This window comes from Nicotiana tomentosiformis, chromosome 3, assembly GCF_000390325.3.
Source record: "Nicotiana tomentosiformis chromosome 3, ASM39032v3, whole genome shotgun sequence".
Lineage (NCBI taxonomy): Eukaryota > Viridiplantae > Streptophyta > Magnoliopsida > Solanales > Solanaceae > Nicotiana > Nicotiana tomentosiformis.
In genome coordinates, this window is record NC_090814.1 from 22,905,148 (window position 1) to 22,927,888 (window position 22,741).

At 39.4% G+C, this 22,741-nt stretch overlaps 1 protein-coding gene across 1 annotated transcript; it reads right to left on the reverse strand.

The window, feature by feature from the left end:
- Positions 1–13,428: 13,428 nt before the first annotated feature.
- Positions 13,429–16,405, reverse strand: LOC104108494 (probable receptor-like protein kinase At5g24010). Its single transcript, XM_009617544.4, has one exon. The coding sequence runs from the start codon at positions 16,188–16,190 to the stop codon at positions 13,725–13,727; it is 2,466 nt and encodes an 821-aa protein (XP_009615839.1). The 5' UTR covers positions 16,191–16,405; the 3' UTR covers positions 13,429–13,724.
- Positions 16,406–22,741: the final 6,336 nt, after the last annotated feature.

Sequence of the window (22,741 nt, forward strand, 5' to 3'; positions counted from 1 at the left end):
GTATCCCAAAGTTTCCACAACCAAAAATGCTTACTCCGAAGAGACTTTATGTGAACCTAAAACTATTTCCTTCACCTTCTTGATACTGAAATGCATAATTCACAATGATATAAGATGCCACGAGTCTCAACATCGTTCAATGCAACTCCCAATTTTCTAGCCATATTTATAAATTTTGAATCCATTGGAACCATTCTCGAGAGTTATCCACTCTACTCAATTCTCGAATTAACCAACCAAACGAACCAAAATGACTTGTACCCCATTAGCACACCAACACCCAAGGGAATAAAGAGTAACCCACATTCTTACGCAACCGAGCAAAATCCCGCTCCATGTACACTACATTCTCTGTGAATAACCACTCAATTATTTTATGGTCGTCCTATAACCATAGAGTGTAATACAACTTGTGTCCAGAAATTCCTTTACCTGAGTCATCCTCGATCTCGACCTCTACAAGTCATAACTGATTCACTGGTATACCCCGAACCGAAACTAATATGACCCATAACCGTGCAATCAACTCGTCGATAGCAGACTCCCCCACTTAGCCTTAAGCTACAATTATATAAAATTAGAACCCGTAAGGATTTATCCTTCTCAATTACCAAGGTCTCGCACTGTTAACCTGCCAGACTTCTCGAAGTCTTTTATTAAGCCTTTCATGAATATTCTGAATCTCCAGCCAAAATCACATACGCGACCTCCTACCGGGTAGCAAGTAATATTCCTCGCAAAAACTTTATCAACATCACGCCACCGCTAGCTGCACACAGGAGATAACCCACATGTGGAATTCCTTACCGACATCTTCCAATGACATTGTACTGAGTGCAACGAGCACTAAATCCGTAAATTCTCCTGAGTTCATGCTCGCCCACCATTTGTATAAGTCTACACTTTCCCTAGTGACATCAACTGTACGTCAACAATACCTTCCGAACTCAAGTCATATTGCACCTAACACAATAATCAGATCTTCACGCCTCTATTTATTTCAAACACACTACTTTCTGCCATATTCAATTTTCCTTTGTACACTAACCATAACTCCAATTAGAGTCTATAGGCCGATTCACATACTAACATGATTCCAAAACATTCTACACTCTCTCAAGGTGCACGACTACCCTACTAGTGAATTCATATGCTAACCTGCCACTCTTACTTCGGTTAAATCATCTCATTTAAGAAACTTCTCAACCTCTGCTTCTCTTACTTGACTTGCTAGTACTTCAACCACCGCGAAACACTTCCCGTCATGTCTTCCCTCATACTTTGCTACCCAACTGCTGCCTCAAATTGAAATGTATCTCTGTCGCACCTGAACTAATAAAATGTTACCGACTCTAAGTCTCTTCGAAGATCATCTTTCTCGAGCCATCAACATCAAAAATACCCATTCGCAACCACAATTACTACACAATCACTTACTCTTCTTGAGTCCAAACTCATTGACAAGACATGAGAATTTAATTTGCCCCAAAATTTAACAACGTGAAAGATCCTTCAAAACATTCACACTCGAGATTGTACGTCACATCAAAACGAAAATCAAGCGCCCAATGGCCTTCCTTTACATTTCAAGGAAACACTTCTCGTCATATTCAAATCGTCTTAACACATCCCGCAGTTACATCATACTCATCACAAAGCCATTCCACCGCTCATCCAGCCACGAATTCCACTCGTAGTGGAATTACCGGACATATAAGTCCAAATGTATAGGTTACAACTGAAGCTACCAAGCCAAAATTATGGTTTAAACCTGGCCTCAAGTCCTTCACACACCAAAACACAAAATACGCATCTCGAACCTCGTTCATAGAATCACAAGCCGGTGATGCACAACTGATACCGAGAGCTCATGTGCGCATACGAATGCGTGGAAGGAATTCAAAGAGTTATGTTTCAAGATGAATCAATTTCGCACGGTAGAATACAAAAAAGTGAAATTTTCCTAAGGGTTCTGCAGCCTCTCGAAGATAAGTACAGACGTCTCCGTACCGATCCGCAAGACTCTACTAAACCCGCTCATTACTCGTGAGACCTATGTAACCTAGGCTCTAATACCAATCTGTCACGACCCAAATAAACCCCTGTCGTGATGGCGCCTATCGTGGAACTAGGCAAGCTGAATCATTTTCAAAACAAACCAATATTTTCATTTCAAAGATAATTTCAATGCTATTTAACATAAAAACCTTCTCAAAGGAATTCAAATCAAAATAAAAGTGTGGAAAAGAAAAGCCCGATATCGGGGTGTCACTAGTCATGAGCATCTACTACAATCTGTCTAACATTATCAAGGCTAACTCAGCCTAAAAAATAGCTAAATACAACTAGAGGACGATAATAGGGAGAAGAGCAGGGGCTGCGGTCGCCAAGCAGCTACCTTACTATCCTCGAGAAAATCTGCAACCAAAATAATCAACAACCGCTACCGTGTCTAGCTACATCTGAATCTACACACAAGGTGCAGGGAGTAATGTGAGTAGGCCAACTCAGTAAGTAACAACAATAAATAAAGACTGAGCAGTAGTGACGAGTAATAAATCATATAACGTTCATATCGGGAAATTTCAGTAGAATACCACATGCTTTAAAAATCAGGATTTGAATCAAAACATCTCGTTTAAACCCAGTTCCAGTAAAATCATTTAAAAATATTTTTTAACAGTTTTCAAACAGAGAAAAAATGCAAAGGTGAGCAAAAATGATGTAATCATAAACAGCCCCCCAGGCAAAACATCACTCATATACAGCCCCTCGGACCAACCTCGCAGTCACTCGTGCCACTCAGGCATGCCTCACAATCACTCTTGCCACTCGGGCATACCTCGCAATCAGTCATGCCTCCCAGTCACTCAGCACTCGGCACTTGGCACTCGCACTCAGTAGGTACCTGCGCTCACTAGGGATGTGTACAAACTCCGGAGGGGCTCCTTCAGCCCAAGCGCTATATCAAGCCAAATCATGGCATAAATCACTCTGGCCCTCGGCCTATATCAAACATGCTGCGGCGTGCAGCCCGATCCCATAAATATCCTTACAAATCAGGCCCTCGGCCTCACTCAGTCATAAGCCTCTCAAGCCACTCGGGCATTTCAGTAAAAAAGGGCATTTGGCCCAAAATATTTATATGCATCAAAATAGAGTCATAAAACTGAGTTATGCGGTAAACAAGTATAAACATGACTGAGTATAGATTTTCAATCGAAAACAGTGAGAGGATAGTAAGAAAAGGCCCCTAAGTGTCCAAACAACACTGGCACAAGGCACAAACATGGCATTCAGCCCAATTTACAGAAACTCTTTCTAAAACATATAAGTATCATATAGTTTCAACAAAATATGCAACTTTACAGTTGCTACGAGACGGACCAAGTCACAATCCCCAACAACGCACGCCCATACGCCCGTCACCTAGTATGTGTGTCACTAAATATAGTAGAATGATACAAAATCCGGGGTTTCGTACCCTCAGGACTAGATTTACAATCGTTACTTACCTCAAACCGGTCAAATCTCTACTCCGCAATGCTCTTGTCTCTAGACTCGGCCTCCAAATGCTCCAAATCTACCTACAATGAGTACAATACCATCAATATACGCTAATGGAATGAATTCCACAAGAAAAACTATCAAATTAGACCAAAACCCAAAATTTGCTCAAACCTGGCCCTCGGGCCCACGTCTCAAAATCTGACAAACTTTACAAAACTAGAAAGCTCATTCACTCATGAATCTAACCATACCAAATTCATCAAAATCCGACATCGTTTGGTCCTTCAAATCCTTAAATCAATCTCTTAAATATTTTCAAGCCCTAACCCCTCATTTTCACTAATTACAATGATTAAACAACGGACAAATCACCATGTATACAAGTATTAGGGCTCAAGCAACTTACCTCACTAATAGCCCTTGAATCACCTTTCGAAAATCACTCCAAAAGCTCCAAAAATCAACTTGAAAATGGTAAAAATGAACCAAAATTCGCGAAGTACTATCTAAACATTCTGCCTAGATTTTCGCACATGCAGCCTATTCCACTCGCCTGCGGGACCGCACCTGCTGTCAAAAATCCTCGCACCTGCGAGAATCACTTAAACTCTTAGCCTTCGCACCTGCTCCCAGGTCTCGCACATGCGGGCTCGCAGGTGCGTCCAAATCCTTCGCGCCTGCGCTCCAGCCTTGGCCTCCCATTTTCCGCATTTGCGCTTCACATTCTAGCGCCTGCAGTAGCGCACCTGCGCGTTTCCTTCCGCTTCTGCGAAGCCTGCCCAGCACCCTCTTTTCCACATCTGTGGACTCCCCTTGCACACCAGCGACCTCGCACCTGCGACTCCTTCTTCCGCAGGTGCGGAAATAGCAGTAGTAGCAGCTTGAACTGCATTTTCCAACTTCGACAAATCCGTTAACCACCCGAAATCACCCCGAGGCCCTCGGGACCTCAACCAAAAATACCAACAAGTCATATATCAACATGCAAACTTAGTCAAAACTTCGAATCACTTAAAACAATATCAAATCAACAAATTACCCTCGGATTCAAGCCTAAGAACTTCTAAATTTCCAAATTCGGCAACCGATGCCGAAACAAATAAAACCACGTCTGAATGACCTCAAATTTTGCACACACATCACAATTGACGCTATGAACCCATTCCAACTTCCGGAATTCCATTCCGACCCCGATATCAAATTTTCCACTGCCGACCAAAAATTACCAAATTTCCAATTTTGCCAATTCAAGCTTAATTCTACCACGGACCTCCAAATCACATTCTGGACGCATTCCTAAGTCCAAAATCACCTAACGGAGCTAACGGAACCATCAGAATTCAAATCCGAGATCGTTTACACATAGGTCAACATCCGGTTGACTTTTCCAACTTAAGGTTCTAAATAAGAGACTAAGTGTCTCATTCCACTCCGAAACCACTCCGGGCCCGAACCAACTAACCCGGTATATCATAATATAGCTTGAGAGAATAAAGGAAAGAGATATGGGAGAAACTGGGCTATAACTCCCAAAACAATCGGCCGGGTCGTTACAATATGTCACGACCCAAACCGATGGGTCGCGATGGGCACCTGGTATCTTACTCAACCAAGTACCAACGTAACGTATCTTTCTTATTACTTCATCATATACACGTGACATACGGGCCTAATAGGCCAACATAATCATTTATAAACTCAAAACATAGGCCGACAAGGCCGTACAATCTTTCACGTACACGACATTTGTCTACAAGCCTCTAAGAGTACATAATTGTCATAAAGATCGGGACAGAGCCCCGCCATTCCAAAACATACACATCTAAATCATACAGACCAAACAAGCTACTCCGCAGCAAATGGAGTGCACCAATATCTTTTGCTGAGCTGATCGCCTACTTGGAGTAAAAGACTCGACATGTACGTCTGCATAGCTCTAAATCATTTCATTTTTATAACGTCATGCATATACGTATAAATTCCATACCATGCATAGGTATATGTGTTCATAACATCATCAAGCCTCTAAGGGCATCCCATCATATCATTTCGGCCACTGTGGGCAAATCATCAACGTATGCCAGCTGATCAGGTGGTGGTGCGTATATAACGCCATAACCTTTTTCCATATCCCGTATACATATAATATACGCGTATATAACGTCATCTGGTCATGGGTCAATGTATATATATAAATGCATGAAATGCATAAGAAATACGTTAATAATATTTTCTCGGAATGTCATAAAAATAATATGTCTTAAGAAATACGTTAATAAGATTTTCTTAGAATGTCATAAAAATAATATGCATGTCGGATAAATTTTATCAAATACGTATTTTTTTGAGACCCATGAATAGAAGATATAATAATAATTCACATGGAGAATCAAGAATTTAGACACCCCTAACAAATCTATGAATAGAGTCATTTATGGAAATTGTGCATTTGCTCATTTCGTTCGTGTCATATAGATCATGCCAAAAGGAAGGAAGGGATAGACTTAACATACCTGAGCCGATTCTTTTGATAATTCCTCTAACATGCGTTAATTGCAACAAAATACAGAACAAGTCGTATAAATAGCTTGAAGCAATCACGTTGCTTATGCAAAGAAAACTTGGCCGAAACCTTTCCTTAAAAATTTTCCAACAACGTTGCTATATGGAAATGGAATTAACGTTGCTAATGTTGCTTGGATTAGAAAGTGATTTTGAATAGTAATGATTCTATGCTTGGCTGAAACTTCCCTTAAGAAATAAGAAAATAACGTTTAAGCTTTGTTGGATTTCTTTCTTAAGAGATTGAAATGTTATCCTCCAAAAAGTGAATCAAACGAAAGGAAATAACTCTTATATTTCCTTGATTTAAATACTGCCACTGTAACTATCCCTTATCCAAGACTCATTTTGGATTCATGCCACCTATTTAGTAAATGTAAGAGTCACAAGGTGTTTAAGGAAAAAGCTGCCACGTTAATCTTTATCCCAAAGATTTTAATTAATTACCTAATTTTCCACCAAAAATTATTAATTACCCCAACTATCCACATAGTTAAGAATTATCTCAACTTACTTAACCTACTGCTTACTTTTAATACACATTATATAACTTACTATCATGGTCATGGGATACCTTGTATGGTACTAGTCCATAAATACCGGATATTTTAGCTCGAGCCGTATTTCATCCCAAAATGTCAAACCTCGACAAAATTCATTTTCTTCGACTTGCCTATCCTCTCAACTTCACGAATTTACTCATCACTTGTTTGAAAAAGCATAATGCTTATAATCTCAAAATAATCTTATTCCCTAATTTACGTCGATTAACTTACGACGAAACTTTAACGTACGAAAATACGGGATGCAATATCTCATTTCCGAGCTTTTATTAGTTTATTTATGGCCTACTTTTACGTACAAAAATATGGGGTGTAACAGAATATGAGCTCAAAGATATTTTGGACAAGAAAATTTGAAAGTTGAGGTCAAAGAGATCGCTTTGGTGAAGATACCTTGGAAGGGGAAATCGAGTAAGAAGGATACTTGGGAGGCCGAGTCAGATATATGAAGCAAATATTTACACCTTTTTAGTGGTCCGGTAAAATTTCTAAACCCGTTCAAGGATGAATATTTATATAAGAGGTGGAGAATTTAATGACCCAACCGGTCATTTGAGTTCTAGTATCACGTCTCCAATCTCCCACTGTAAGATGTTATGATGGCACCTATCCTCTAAGACTAGGTAAGTCTAACATGCATGGAGAAATAGCGGAAATAGCAATAGAACTTCAAATTTAAACCCTCTAGCTATCATAAAAGAACTCAACAATACCGTTGAAAATAACATCCAAAATCTGGTGAGCTGAGTCATAATCTCTACACGAATATACTGTAAAATCCCTAATACATCACTGTCTAAATAAAGAGTAAGCAGTAGAAAAACAAGGACATGGGGTGACTCCGAGTCCTACAAACGCCGGTAGGTATACCTTGAAGTCTCCGAACTGAATGATCTACTCACTGGTGCCTAGCCTGGGTCGAGGTACCTGGATCTGCACAAAAATATACAGAAGAGTAGTATGAGTACACCATAATGGTACCCAGTAAGTATCAAGCATGACCTCGATAGAGTAGTGACGAGGCCAGGTCAAGACACCTACTAGGATAATAAAAAGAAGTTGAACAAGTATAGTACAGTCTAATAATGGAAACGAGGAAAATGAGGCAATAAAGAATTACAACAAGATAAGCTACACTGAATTTAAATCAATAGAGGCAACAAGGAAGGAACACATAATAAAAACATCAAGAAAACAATGCAGGCAAATACAAGTGAGGTAAATGAGAGGTAACAACCACAACCAGGGTACTGCCTTGTAATCTTATTTCACAACCACAATCACAATCTTTCCTTATATCACCGCGAGAGCCTTACATTTAGTTGAATAAATTATTTTTTTTGAAATAGCTACTCGCGTTGTAGCCTACCTTATCACACCGTGTGGCTTCAAGTAGTTCCCCTACTAGAAACACGCGTATCAAGCCCACCTAATCTCACCACATGTGTGACAACCCCAAGCCTTATACCATCTCATGTGTATCAATATCACATCATAATCACAACTCGCACCACATGTGCCCATATGCCACAACTTGCCAAAAGAACCAACAATATCAATGTTTCCACAACCAATAACCCACGGCTCAACCATAATGTTTACAAGAATTTCAACAATAGCACAATAAAAGTGAATAGCCCAACGAGAAGGATATATCAATGATTAACGACTTTGCGTCAATGTGATAACGACTTTCTCAACCTCAACACCAATAACTCAACAATAAGATATTTCACGAAATAACAACTTCAATTACAAGTAATTTAATAATTGAAAGATGTAACAAAACACAACGAAGATAATAACTTCAACTAAAGCATATAAGAGCAAACTAGCAAGTAAGAGGTGAAAGAAGTATAAACAATGTCAAATAAAGCATGTAAGGGTAGAGTAGCACATGAAAGAGTGGATTAACAATGAAAGAATAACATGTTAAGACAATTCAACTAAAAGCATGAAAAGAGTGTAAATAGCCTAAATCGGTCAATACCAAATATAGCCTGTGTACCCACTCGTCACCTTGCATACACGGCTTTCAAATAACTCAATTAGCACAAACAAACCATTTCCTAAGTGGTAGTTCCTCCACATAAAGTTAGGCAAGATACTTACCTCAAACAAGCTAACTCAATCCACTAGTAAGACATTGCCACGAATATCCAACTCCAGACGGCTCGAATCTAGCCAAAAGAACTTTATACCATAAATACAAACCATAAAATTATTCTGGACAATAAAGTTGCAAACTTTAAAGAAAATCAAAAAGCTAACTCAAAAAATTAACCCTGGGCCCACGTCTCGAACCCGACCAAACTTACAAAATTCGAATACACATTTAATAACGACTCCAACCGTACTAAAATTATTCAATTCCGACCTCAAATTGACCTTCAAATCCTCAAATTATAGCTTAGGAAGTTTTCGCAAAATTCCCCAATGTTTTCAACTCAAAACACTACTTACATGACAAAAATAATGATGAATTCATGAATAATAATTAAATCCGAGTTAAAAACATTTACCCCGATCAACTTCTTGAAAATCCCCTTCAAAATCTCCCAAAGCCGAGCTCTCTAACTCAAAAGATGAAAATGGAATAAAACCCTCAATTTGGTATTTTAATATCTGCTGCCCAATAATTACTCAACGCGATCGCGGAAAAGCACTCGCAATTGCAGAGAACAAACTCCACCAGCTCACAAAAGCCCGTATGCAATCGCGTGACTACAGATGCGAATACAATGGCAAAAAAATCCCTAGGGTTCGCGATCGCGGATTACTCCACGCGAACGCGATGAATAACGCATGCCATCACATAGCCCCTCCTACCTTCTACGCGAACGCTGTCCCTCACACGCGTTCGCAGTGCACAATCACCCAACCCTCCATGAACGCAGCCAATACTTCATACACGCGAAGAGAAAAAATCAACTGCCAGCAAAGACCCTACATGATCGTGACCTATTCTTCGCGATCGCGAAGAAGGAAACCAGAAACTCTAAAACCAGCAATCTCAACACAAGCATAAATGGTTTGAACTCAATCCGAAACACACCCGGGGCTCCTAGGACCCCATCAGAACATGCCAACAAGTCCTAAAACATGATAAAAACTTGCTCGAAGCCTCAAATCACATCAAACAACACCAAAACCACGAATCGCATATCGATTCAAGCCTAATGAACTAATGAACTTCCAACTTCTAAAACTAATGTCGAAACGTACCAAACCAACTCCAAATGACCTCAAAGTTTGCACACAAGTCATAAATGACACAACGGATCTATTCCAACTTTCGAAACCAAAATTCGAACCCGATATTAATAAAGTCAACTCTCGGTCAAACTTCTCAACTTTCCATACCTTTAACTTTCCAACTTTCACCAATTCAAGCCAAAACGACCGACGGACCACAAAATCAATATCAGAACATACGCCTAAGTCCAAAATCACAGTACGAAGCTATCAGAACCATAAAAATTCCATTTTGGAGTCATCTATAGAAAAGTCAAACTCCGGTCAACTCTTTCAACCTAAGCTTCCTACTTTGGGACTAAGTATTCCAATTCACTCCAAAACCTACCCGAAACCCAAACCAACCACCCAGCAAGTCACATAACCACAAATGAATATAGAGGAGGTAATAAATAGAGGAACGGGGCTTAAATTCACAAAATAACTGGCCGGGTCATTACATCCTCCTCTTCTTAAACAAACGTTTGTCCTCGAACAAGTATAGAGACATGCCTGAAGTGGTGAAAAGATGAGGATAACGGCTACGCATATCATGCTCGGTCTCCCAAGTCATCTCCTCGACTAGTTGACCCCTCCACTGAACCTCCATTGAAGCAATGTTCTTTGACCTCAACCTTCAGACCTACCTGTCCAAGATGGCCACCGACTCCTCAACATAAGTTAAATCCTTGTCCAATTGCACTGAGATGAAATCTAAAATATGGGACGGATCACCGTGATACTTTTAGAGCATGGAAATATGGAACACCGGGTGAACTACAGATAAGCTAGGTGGCAATGCAAGCTTGTAAGACACCTCCCCTACTCTCTCGAGGATCTCAAAAGGACCAACATACCTCGGGCTCAACTTGCCCTTCTTCCCAAACCTCATCACACCCTTCATAGGTAAAACCTGGAGAAAAACTCTCTCTCCAACCATGAATGCAACATCACGAACTCTCTGATTGGCATATCTCTTCTGTCTAGACTGAGCTATATGAAGTCGATCCTAAATCAACTTGACTTTCTCTAAGGCATCTCGAACCAAATTTGTGCCCAACAATCTAGCCTCACTGAGCTCAAACCAACCAACTGGAGAACGGAACCACCTCCCCATATAGGGCCTCCTAAGGAGCCATCTGAATACTCGATTGGAGTAGGCACCGAGCGACATACTCCACTATATCTTTCTTCATTCTGCTACACTAATAATGATGTCTCAAATCCTGATACATCTTAGCAGCACCCGGATGAATGGAGTACTGCAAACTGTGGGCCTCTTGAAAGATCAACTCATGTAGCCCATCTACATTGGGCATACATAACCGACCCTACATCCACAACACACCGTCATCTTCGATAGAAATCTCCTTGGCATCGACGTGCTGCATTGTGTCCTTAAGGACAAGCAAATGGGGGTCATCATACTGACACTCTCTCATGCGCTCATATAAAGAAGACCGAGAAACCACGCAAGCAAGAACTCGACTGGGCTCCAAAACATCCAATCTGATAGGCCACGGCCTGAACATCAATGGCTAGTGGCCTCTCTACTGCCGAAAGACAATTGCATAGCTTTTATATTGTTTTGTTATGGTCACTTGTGTGAATTGGTTCGTCTAGCAGGTCAGATTAGGAGCCATCACATCCGTAGTGGGATTTGGGCTGTTACTGAAGATATATTAGCGTTCCAGTTAGTAGCTGCCATTTGTTCATGGTCTAGGATCTTGTATTTCTGTTTATAGGCGTTCAAATAGAGGATATATTTTCTTTATAGCAACATTGTAAATATACTCTTAGTTGCTCATGACTTGTGACATCAGTTCTTCTTATAATTTATATGACGATCTTCAGTTCAAGTTATATTTGTGCTGGTTGGTTTACCTAACAGGTTGAAATAGATGCCATCATGACTTGATAAAATTTGGGTTGAAACATATAATCGTTTTCTTTTTGGAAACACATTTTAGTTTGATTTTCAGAACGTAAAATCTTCTTAAAAAAGAAGATATGTTTTTAGTTGTTTGCAAAAAATTACTTCTAACCATTTTATTTTAGAGATCCAAAAAGACGCAACTGAAGAAGAAAAAGGAAAGAAAAGAAAACACACATGGCTCCACTCATTTAGGTGTGCTTGGCATGACGGATAATATTGTTTGAAAGATGTGTTTTTCTAGAAAATAAGCTATTTTCTCGCATTTTCATGGTTTTTGATTGCTATTTTTTCCAAAAGAGCGAAAATGTTTTTCCTTACTTTTGTGTGGAATTCATTGTTCTTCACAACCTTTTTAACTTTAACTTTGTATCACTGCTCCTATAGATATATACTTGAAAATTGTTATTAATCTTTAATACTCAAAACATTTCATCAATATTTAGTATTAATTTTCAATAAATGTTTTTTTCTCGACTTTTTTTTAACCCCCAACCGAACATGGGAAAACGTTTTACAGGAACATATTTTCCAAAAGGATTGAGTCATTTTCCAGAAAACATTTCTCAGGAAATATTTTCCATATATACCAAAGACACAGGTATGTTTAAATATATAGAGTCTTAAAACTTAGGTATAGCATGTCTAGCTGAGTGGAAACATTTTAAACGAACTTTTTTAAAAGCTAGACAGATGGATGGGAAGAGATGCAATAAGCCTCCCCACCCCCCCCCCCCCCCCCCCCCCACTTTTTTTTTCATTCTTGAAAAGCTTCCCTTTGTTTAGCAAAATTCTTTGCCTTTTCTACTGCCGTGTGGTAATTGTTTAATTGAACAAGGAAAAGGTCTTTAGGATGGTCTAAGGGTGGGGGAAGGGGCAGCTACGCTATGAATGGAGTTTGAACCCTCTACCTCAACTTTGGAAGGCTAAGAGCTCATCCTAGCCCTCAACCAAACAACACCCTTTAGCCTTTACAATGAAATATCTATTCATTTAAATTTTTTTTTGTCGGCAAAAGTTTGCTCTTCTGAAATTCATAAAAACTTATAAGTCTTCTATAGTTAATGCAAGAGTAAAAGGAGCAGTATACCTCAAATCTTTACTTAAAACACCTCACTTTAAGTAACGTGTTAGATGACCTCGAAAGCTAATTGAGTTGAATTTCCTAGGTGTAGCATTCTATAATTCCACATGGCTCTATACATACCGGCAGAATTATATTTCAAGTACTATGATTTAAGGCTATTTCTGAAAGCCTAGACTCCCGCAAAGTGCACGCATGATCTGAGAGTAAAGTTGCCATATTGGTAAAAACGAAAAACGCTGATGGATAAAAATTGGACAGCCCTCTTTAAGGAATAACATGACAAATATTCTTGAAACCCACTACAACTCCGTATAACAACAATCCTCTATAACCGTCAAGTTTTCTTTAGTATTGACTTTTCATGTTATGTTATATTGTATATGTTTTTTATGCTAACATTTCGCTATAGCGGTCAAAATATCTGGACAAACGATGGCATTATTGAGAGGTTTGACTATATTAGTAAATTCTGAAGCTGCTATCTGCTCTTCAAAAGCATGAAACTTTCAGCCTAAACAGTTTTAAAGCACAGCAATAGCCAGCATCAACAGATATTGATGGATTGATATGCAATCAAATTTCTGCTTATAGACAATTTTAGATGTTCATCATTCAAGTACTATGTTTCTCTTCCAAGGAGCACGAGCATGACAAGGATTACATCATAGGAGAGATTATTGTATGATACACTTTTTCAGTATATTCTACATGAATCATGGTTCAAAAAGCAAATGATGGCTCTGCCAATTACGAAAACATTTAATAAGAAAATGCTATTGTAAACTAAAATCAACAGTTGAGCGAACATTTGACGGTGCGCTATACTGTAGACTAGTTATCTGCCTTCATTGGTCATCAATTGTGAAAATACCTGGCTTGTTGATATATCTGAAGCCCCATCACCAGTATATGCCTCATTTTGGGTGTTGCGGAGACCCTCTGGCAGTGGCAGCGGTGGAGAGATGGAATTAGAAATCTCATGGGGTTCTGTAAGTGAATCAGATTCTTGAAGCTGGAATGCATATTCCAAGTTCCACAGCACGTCACCCATCGTTGGCCTATCGATACCATAATCAGCCAAACATTTCTCTGCAGTCTCTCCGAACTTCTTCAAACAGCTTAGCTTTATCTGACCTCTGATACGGGGATCAACAATCTGCTCTAGTTGTCCGTCCTTCTGCCACTGCATAGCCCATTCGGCCAAATTCACTTGCTCCCGTGAAAGCAGAGGATCAATGGCAGGTCTAGCACATAAGACTTCGAAAAGAACAACTCCAAATGAGTAAACATCTGACTTATCTGTAAGCTGCTGCCTCCGAAAATATTCCGGATCAAGGTAGCCGAAACTTCCTTTTACACCAGTGCTGACATGGGTCTCATTGAGACATGGGCCTGTCCTTGAGAGACCAAAATCAGCAACCTTAGCAACATAATTTTCATCAAGCAGGATGTTTGTTGACTTGATGTCGCGATGGATAATTCCTTGAGCAAAACCTGTATGAAGGTAGTGGAGGCCTCTTGCTGCACCAATGCATATCTCAAGCCTTTGCTTCCAAGATAAGGGTGTTATTCCTGGACCATACAAATGCCTCTTAAGAGGTCCCTTCTCCATATACTCGTAAACAAGTATCATCTCAGACTGTTCTTCGCAATAACCTACAAGTGAAACAAGATGGTGGTGGCGAATCTTGGAAAGAACTGTGATTTCAGTATGAAATTCAGGCAGACCCTGCCGGGAACCTGGAACACCTCTCTTTATAGCAACTTTTCTGTTGTCTCCAAGAACTGCTTTGTATACCATCCCAAAGCCACCAGAACCAACTATCAAACTCTTATCAAAATTATTAGTAGCCAATTGTATTTCGGCAAAGGGAATCCTCTGACCTAGAAATACATTTGGTCCAGCTGAAGTCCCATCAGACAATGTACCATGGGAAGTACTTCCATATTGACATAAAGGCGTCCAGCCAGCGCTTTCTGAACGCTTTGGTTTTAGCTTTTTCTTTCTGCAGACAAAGAATAGCAAGGCAGCAAGTATCACCACACTCAGCAGAATAAAACTTCCAAGAACAGAACTCACTATAACCCAAACATTTCTCTTCTTAGAACCTGATTTTGAAGCCACATAATTAACCATTTTCATAATCTCAACACCATTCAGAATGGCATTCTTCCTCATAGTACTACTTAGGTTAGAAGGATCAATGCTTACTTGCACAACGCCTGAACTGCCTGAGTACACCACAAAATCTATGTAATACGGTGTAGCAAGCTCGCGGAATGTAACGGAAGACAAATCAAGGTCTTTGTACGCTGTGAACCCGTTGAGATATACATTAAAGTACAACTGGCCAGGCGCCATACTAACAATGTCACAGAAATGTAAACGAACAAAGTGCGATGCATCTCCAGCATCCACAGGAAAGTTCCATGTGATATTGAATATGAAATCTGTAGTTACATTCTCCCTATTCATCTGCTGTGCTGTCATGTACACATTATCAGGAGCAATTTCTCTTGTGGCACCACCCTTTTGGTACTTTGGAACATGAGAGGTTCTTGCTATTTTAGCAGCAGATTTCAAGACAAGAAAATCCTCATCAGGAACCCAACTTCTCCACATAGTATCATTAAAAGGAGTTAACTTCAACCCTCCAACATTGATCCTATGAACAGTTTCTAATGTTTGTAAAGTCATATTCTGACTGAACTCCTGAATTCCCCTAGGACCAACTGATTTAGCCCCATCACCAATTATGAAATCATCAGGGGCTGAAAACACTTCAATTGCATTCACAAAAGCAAAATTGGATTCATAAGTTGGTGTGAACTCAATTTCAAGCTCAAAATTATCCACCATCAATATGAACTCTCTAAGCACAGTAGTATTAACACTAAAATTACTAAAAAGCAGAACCCCATTTGCAGAAAAACTGAAACTTGCTTTCCGGAGATCATGATTCTGAGCAGTGAAAGGAGAGAAATGAAGGCGCAAAAAATGGGTCCCAATCTTCTTGATATTCAGCACATACTTTGAAGCACCATTGAAAACTCTAGCAGTAGTATAAAGCAAAGACAAATTGGAAGATGGGTTTAGATTTTCTTGAAAAATTGACTTACCTTGAGAGGTATGAACTGAATTTCGGTCATTAGAGTCCCCAAGGAAGTGCCTGTTATCAACTATAGCATCAGTATTTGAACCACAGTTTATCAAGTAGTTATCTTGAGGGGAGAAAGCAGTTGATAAATAGATGAGGAACAAATAAAGGATGAAAAAGAGAATAACTTTACAACTTTTCATGGGATTTTTTTTTTTGTGGGTTCTTGAAATACTCCTTAGAAATGAAGGAGAAAAGGTAAGGGGGAGAAGTGAAGCATACTCAGTGGAGAAGAATGAGTGAATTCTTTTTCAACTAACAGAGCATGTGAATTTCCATTAAGTAGGAAAATTATAGTCTAGAGAGGAGGCATGAGAGCTGTTTAATGGACTATTGTTTAAAGAAAGGAAACTGGTCCATGAAGACATTTTTGAGCATTATTAATAATGTCTTCCAGTTGGAACTCTCCATATGTGTAGCACTAATATTTTAACATTCAATCAAACACACACAAAAAAAAATACTTCTTCTGTTTTAATTTTAAGAAAAAAAAATATTTTTGAAATTTGTGTTGCTAAACACTTAAGAGATAAAAATTAATAGGGCCGTAACATTTGTATGCTTCTCATTAAGAGTAAATGAAAAAATTTAAGTTAAATTGTTTCTAAATATAAAACATGTCATTCTTGTTTGAACGAATTAGAATTAATAAAAAAAATATGTTATATAAATTAAAACGGAGGAAATGTGCGTTAAAATAGCATTAACCTTTCAAAGTAAACTTCTTTTACTAGTATTCATAAAAAATATTTTCATCATATCAAATGCATCCTAGAGGAGTATATATTGTAAAAAAAGAATATGTCCGTGTTTTATCAGTGAAAGAGTTCTTTTGATAAAGAAAGTATTTCGATCGAATACCTCATACCACAAATGGAAAGAAAGAAAAAAAAAAATATTTGCAAAAGCTTCTTCAAGAAACTTCTTTTTTTTGTTTCCCATCCGGTGTCCGATATCCTCATTGTAGCCCGACTATATCAGAATTCGTGTCGGATAGGACCCTATTCGAAGTAGAGCTCCCTGCCAAGAATTTTTCCATACTCATGCTCAAACTTCTTCAAGAAACTTGGACAAAGGCCAACTTGGAATTTCTCTTTTTTTTTAAATAAAAAAAAAAATTCTCATGGACAAATGCCTTTGTCTTTGAAGAATTGCAATTTCACTTATTCTTCTTAATCATCTTCTCCTATTTAATTTTATCAAATGCATTTTGAGGTTCAGTGTAATGATGTATTCATTCTTGATTAAACTTTGCTTCCAACCGGCAAATTATTTGTCTCATATCAACCTAGTTTACATGACACCTATTGAATGAATTCTGAAACCAGCAAATTAAGGTCACCTCATATAAGATTGTTCTTATGCGAAAAAAGAAAAGCTAATACAAACTCTAGAAGTTTTTATTCTTAATTCATTTCCTCATTGCCAACTAAAAGAACTTACATCTTCAAATTCTATCTGATTATCAATATCGAAATTGACATACTTTTTAAATTGAAAAGTAAAAATAGAGTACTCGGGAAGTAATTATGAAGTTGAACCGGAGAGTGAAGAACTATGAGGAAAAAAAAACAAAACAAAAATATAAGGAAATAAGAAGCAAATTTGCTAACTCGAAGCATATATAGTAACTAGTGGAGCTTCGTAGTTGAAAGATTAGAAATGGTGGCCTTATATGAATGTTGTAGATATAAAATAAATAAATAAAAATATTTTCCTCTACTAATTTAGATTTTGCTGTTCGTACAATTCAATAGAATGATATAATGGATACATTCTCTATTTGTGTCTTATCACCAACCATATATACTGTAATATATTTTTATCGTGTTTGACCTAATAATTCTGCATGAGAACAATATGAAAATCCAATTGGTGTATTGAGTTCCTGCTATCGCAAAATTCAAAAAAAGATTAGAGCACACTTACAATCATAAAATTAACCCCACACAAAAAAAAATCCCTCCTTTTTAATGCCACACTGTTAAACCACAAAAATTCGTGCCTTTACGTTTAAGAATATACAATGAGACAGCTAATTGAAATATGTAAGCAAAGGCAACAGCTGGTCTTAAGTTTAGGTATTCCATTTTAATTTCCAACCTTTCATATGCTTTCAATCAAGTTCAGTTTTGACTTTAGCTACCACTTAAGTATTGTTGTATTAGTGCTCCACCGTCATATTATATTCTTTTTCTTGTATTTTTCATATTATAAGATCTCTCTCTTTTATTTTCCAATTAAACATGTAATATAGCCTTTTTGTTTTTTCTTATCCCTTTTTAAGTTAACATTATTACATTATGATTGCTACCACTCCTAAGAGACTCACATTGTAAAACCTATGGTAAGTGTATACGGTAAAATACGCCATGCTAAGTTGCCGCTTAAGAGAATGACACGTGGAACTTAAGGCGGGGATCGTTAGAATCGAAGGCAATTATCCCGTTTGTTACCGGAAAGAATGATACTCGTAAAGATATAACAAATATACATGACCGGTAGCATTTAATGGAGAATATTCCACAGCATTAAGTGCACTGCCCGTTACAGAGAATTTGTCATTTATGCTCATCGTTACACCTTCATCAATGACTCTCATAATTGACATTAAAGAAGAGCACGATCCTAGGACCTTGTTTCCTACACGTAGCTATAAATAGTGAGATATATTATCATTGTAAAGGATACGAATTTTCTGGCAAACTTACGCTATAATCGATTAAAAGCTTTATACAATTTTACTTTTTTGTTCCTTGGTTTCATCACTGTTGTGCCCGAAAACTCTGCCCCCGGAATTACTGGTTTTCGTGATTTCATCTTCATTTCAAGGCTAAGTATTGTGCATTTCTTTAATTATTTTATTATTTCAGGATCAAATTAATTCACTTGTCTAGAAATCACGTATAAATTCAACTATACCGTTTTATAGGTAAACAGCTTGGCGCCCACCGTGAGGCCTAGACAACCGTGTAATTAAATTAATCCTTGCCTCTTTTACTAACGTGTTTTGATTATTTGGCTTAGCAAAAAATCATAAGAAATAGAAGATAATGGTGCTAACAACACACAATCCTGAGGTTCAAGGAGACCAGCCTCATCTCGAGGATTCAATCAGTGATACCCGCAATGAGGGGAACGATACCACATCGGTCCATGACAAGCGGTACCCGCGACATGTTCGGGAGGCAACTCCTGATGATGCCGGAGAGGAGCATATCGTTGATCCGGTAAGGGTCCTACAAGAGCAACAAGTGATCATTTTGGGCCACCTTACACGGCAAGATAAGGTTATGAAGGAGTTGAAGCACGCGTTATCGGGAGCTTCCAATAACGCGAATAGACGAGGTCCAGTTCCTCCCGGCGCTCCCGCAAATCAAATAATGCAGAGGGTCGACAACAACACCCCAAGGGGCGAGGTTGGTTCCGATGGGGCTGGGGCAGCGTATCCGGCCCCAATAACAAAAACAATCCTTTTAAGAATGAACTCTTATGATTTATGAGAGAAGTGAATGCCCGCATAAACCAAATCCCGGGCGCACCACCGGTGCTGAAAGGTCCGGACTCAAAAGAGTATACTCAGTTGCGGTACAAACCAAGCGCGACACTAGAATTAATCCCGAAACGGTTTAAAATGCCCGACATGCCAAGCGTATAATGGAACTTCAGACCCTCAAGAGCATATTACCACCTATACAATGACGGTGAAGGGGAATGATTTAGCTCCTCACGAGATTGAATCTATTTTGCTGAAAATATTTGGAGAGACTCTTACAAGGGGAGCCTTGACGTGGTATTCATTGTTACCCGAGCATTCCATACATTCCTTTTAGATGCTCAAGGATTCTTTTATTAAGGCTCATGCTAGGGCCAAAAAGTTATAGGCCTGAAAGACCGACATATTCAGAATTGCACAAGGAGAATCCGAGTTGCTGCAAGAGTTCGTTACCCGGTTCCAAAAGGAGAGGATGTTGCTCCCGGCTGTTCCGGATGAATGGGCGACTGAATCATTCACCAAGGGTCTGAATCCGAGAAGTTCAGACACTTCCCGAAAATTGAAGGAAAGCTTGCTTGAGTTCCAAGCAACGACTTGGGTGGATGTCCACAACCGTTATGAGTCAAAGATAAGGATCGAAGATGATCAGGTTGGTTTCCCGTCGTCGGCAAAAGGACGGAAAAAGAATAAAGAAAATTCAAAAGATGATTTTGACACGGACAAACGGTCTTCGAGGGACCGGTTTTTCGCCCTACGAATGGACTGAAGGTCGCAGCAGAGGCTTTAGGTCCGCAGACAGGTTTGCTACCGACAGAAGGACTGATCGCGGTCGGAACAATAGATAGCGTCAGGTATGCGGGATCCTTCCTATCCCAGGCTTTCATAATACAATTTCAATATCAGTGTAGTAGAGTTGGTATCAGCTATGAGAAACATCAAAGAACCACAGTTCCCGAAGCCGGTGAGATCCGATCCCAGCTAGAGGGATCCCAACTTGTGGTGTGAATGCTACGTGATGAATGGCCATCGGACTGGGACTGCCAATATCTCCGGGAAGAAGTGGCGACACTATTGAAGAATGGAAACCTCAGAGAATTCTTAAGTGACCAAGCCAAGAACAACTACGGTCGCAACCGGGATGACGCGGAACCCTCGAAAGTAGGGGAATATCCCCCGTGCCAAACGTTCAACATGATCTTTGAGGGGGGAACGAGATTAACAGGGTCACCTTCTCGGCATAAATTACTCATAGCAAGAAACTCCGGGAAATTGCTGAAGATGACATCACTTTCACAGAGGAGAACACAGGCGGATTATTGCTACCGCACAACGACGCATTGGTAATTTTTTTTTAAAATGTGCTAGACTTTAAAATCAAACATGTTCTAGTGGATCCAGGAAGTTCGGCCAATATCATACAATGGAGAGTATTGGAGTATGCTAAACTCACCGGAAGCATCATTTCGGCCACAAAACTCCTCGCCAAATTCAACCTCGCGAGCGTGACAACCCGAGGAGAGATTTTGTTGCCCGCGAATGCTGAAGGAGTGATGAAAATGACTCTTTTTGAAGTAGTGGATGGTGATATGGGATATAATATTATTCTAGGAAGACCATGGTTGCATGATATGAGAGTTGTACCGTCAACGTATCATCAGTTGCTGAAATTTCCAATGCCCGAAGGAATTAAGCAGATAAGGGGCGATCAACCGGCGACAAGGGAGATGAATGCGACTTTGGTCTCCAGTAGGAAAGGGAAGGAGCACGTGACATAGAAAATACAGGAACCGACACCCACTCTCGAATCAAATGAAGTTAGCCCGGGGGTAGAAGTGTCAGAATCTTATCAGGTGCCAAGGTATTTTCAGGTACCAGAAGAGACAGTGTAACAAAATCCACGGTGGAATAGCTCGAGCAAGTTGCATTGTTAGAAAAGTTCTTAGAAAGGAAATTCCACTTGGGAACAGGATTGCACCCCGAGCTCAGGTTTGGCTTTATTGAATTTCTTAAATTTAATGCCGATTGTTTTGTATGGTCGCATGCGGACATAATAGGTATCCCAACGGAGGTGGCCGTACACAAGCTAAGTTTGGATCACATCATCCCTCTGATAAGACAAAAGAAATGCCCTATTGCGGAAGCCAGGAATAAATTTGTCAAAGAAGATGTAACTCGCCTACTTGATATATGTTCTATCCGAGAGGTAAAGTATCCAGACTAGCTAGATAATATAGTAGTAGTTCCTAAGAAGAACAATAAATTTCGCATGTGTGTAGATTATAAGGACTTGAATAAGGCGTGCCCGAAAGTCTCGTTCCCACTGCCAAACATCGATCAAATGATTGATGTGATGGCCGAGCACGAGTTAATGAGTTTCCTCGATGCTTATTTCGGGTACAACCAAATTAAGATGAACCCGGAGGATCAGAAAAAGACTTCCTTCATAACGAATTTCGGCACATATTGCTATAATGTAATGCCCTTCGAGTTGAAGAACACTGGAGCCACTTATCAGCGGCTCGTAAACAAGATATTTGAAAAAAAAAGGAAAAACTATGGAAGTTTATATAGACAATATGTTTGTCAAGTCTTTGAGTGCAGATGACCACCTTAAGCATCTGCGAGAAACTATTGACATCCTAAGGAAGAATAACATGAAGCTTAACCCCGAGAAGTGCGCGTTCGGGGTCAGCTCCGGCCTAGGCTTTCTGGTATCACAAAGGGGGGTTAAGGTAAACCCCGATAAGATCAAGGCCATCGAAGATATCCCAGACTAGCTGTCAAGCGTGGAAGAAGTCCAAAGGTTCTCGGGGAGATTGACTGCTTTGAGCAGGTTCATTTCCTGGTCATCATAGAAATGCCACCGTTTCTTTGCACTAATTAAAAAGTCGAATGGACCCCGGAGTGCCAGCAGGCTTTGAGAGATTTGAAAAGGTACTTGTCAAGACCTCCGTTACTTTCGAAACCAAAGGAAGGTAAAACATTGTTGGTCTACCTCGCAGTCTCGAAAGAAGCGATAAGTGTAGTTGTAATCCATGAGGATGAAGGTATGCAATCTCCCATTTATTACATTAGTAAAATTTTAACGGGAGTAGAAACTCGCTACCCGCATTTGGAGAAGATGGTCTTAGCTCTCGTAGTCGCTCGGAAGCTGAGGCCCTACGCCTAATGTCACCCGATAACTGTGGTGACCATATT

Bases quoted from the DNA above. Each gene is read 5' to 3' on its own strand.
- LOC104108494 (XM_009617544.4), bottom strand. From the start codon at position 16,190: ATGAAAAGTTGTAAAGTTATTCTCTTTTTCATCCTTTATTTGTTCCTC.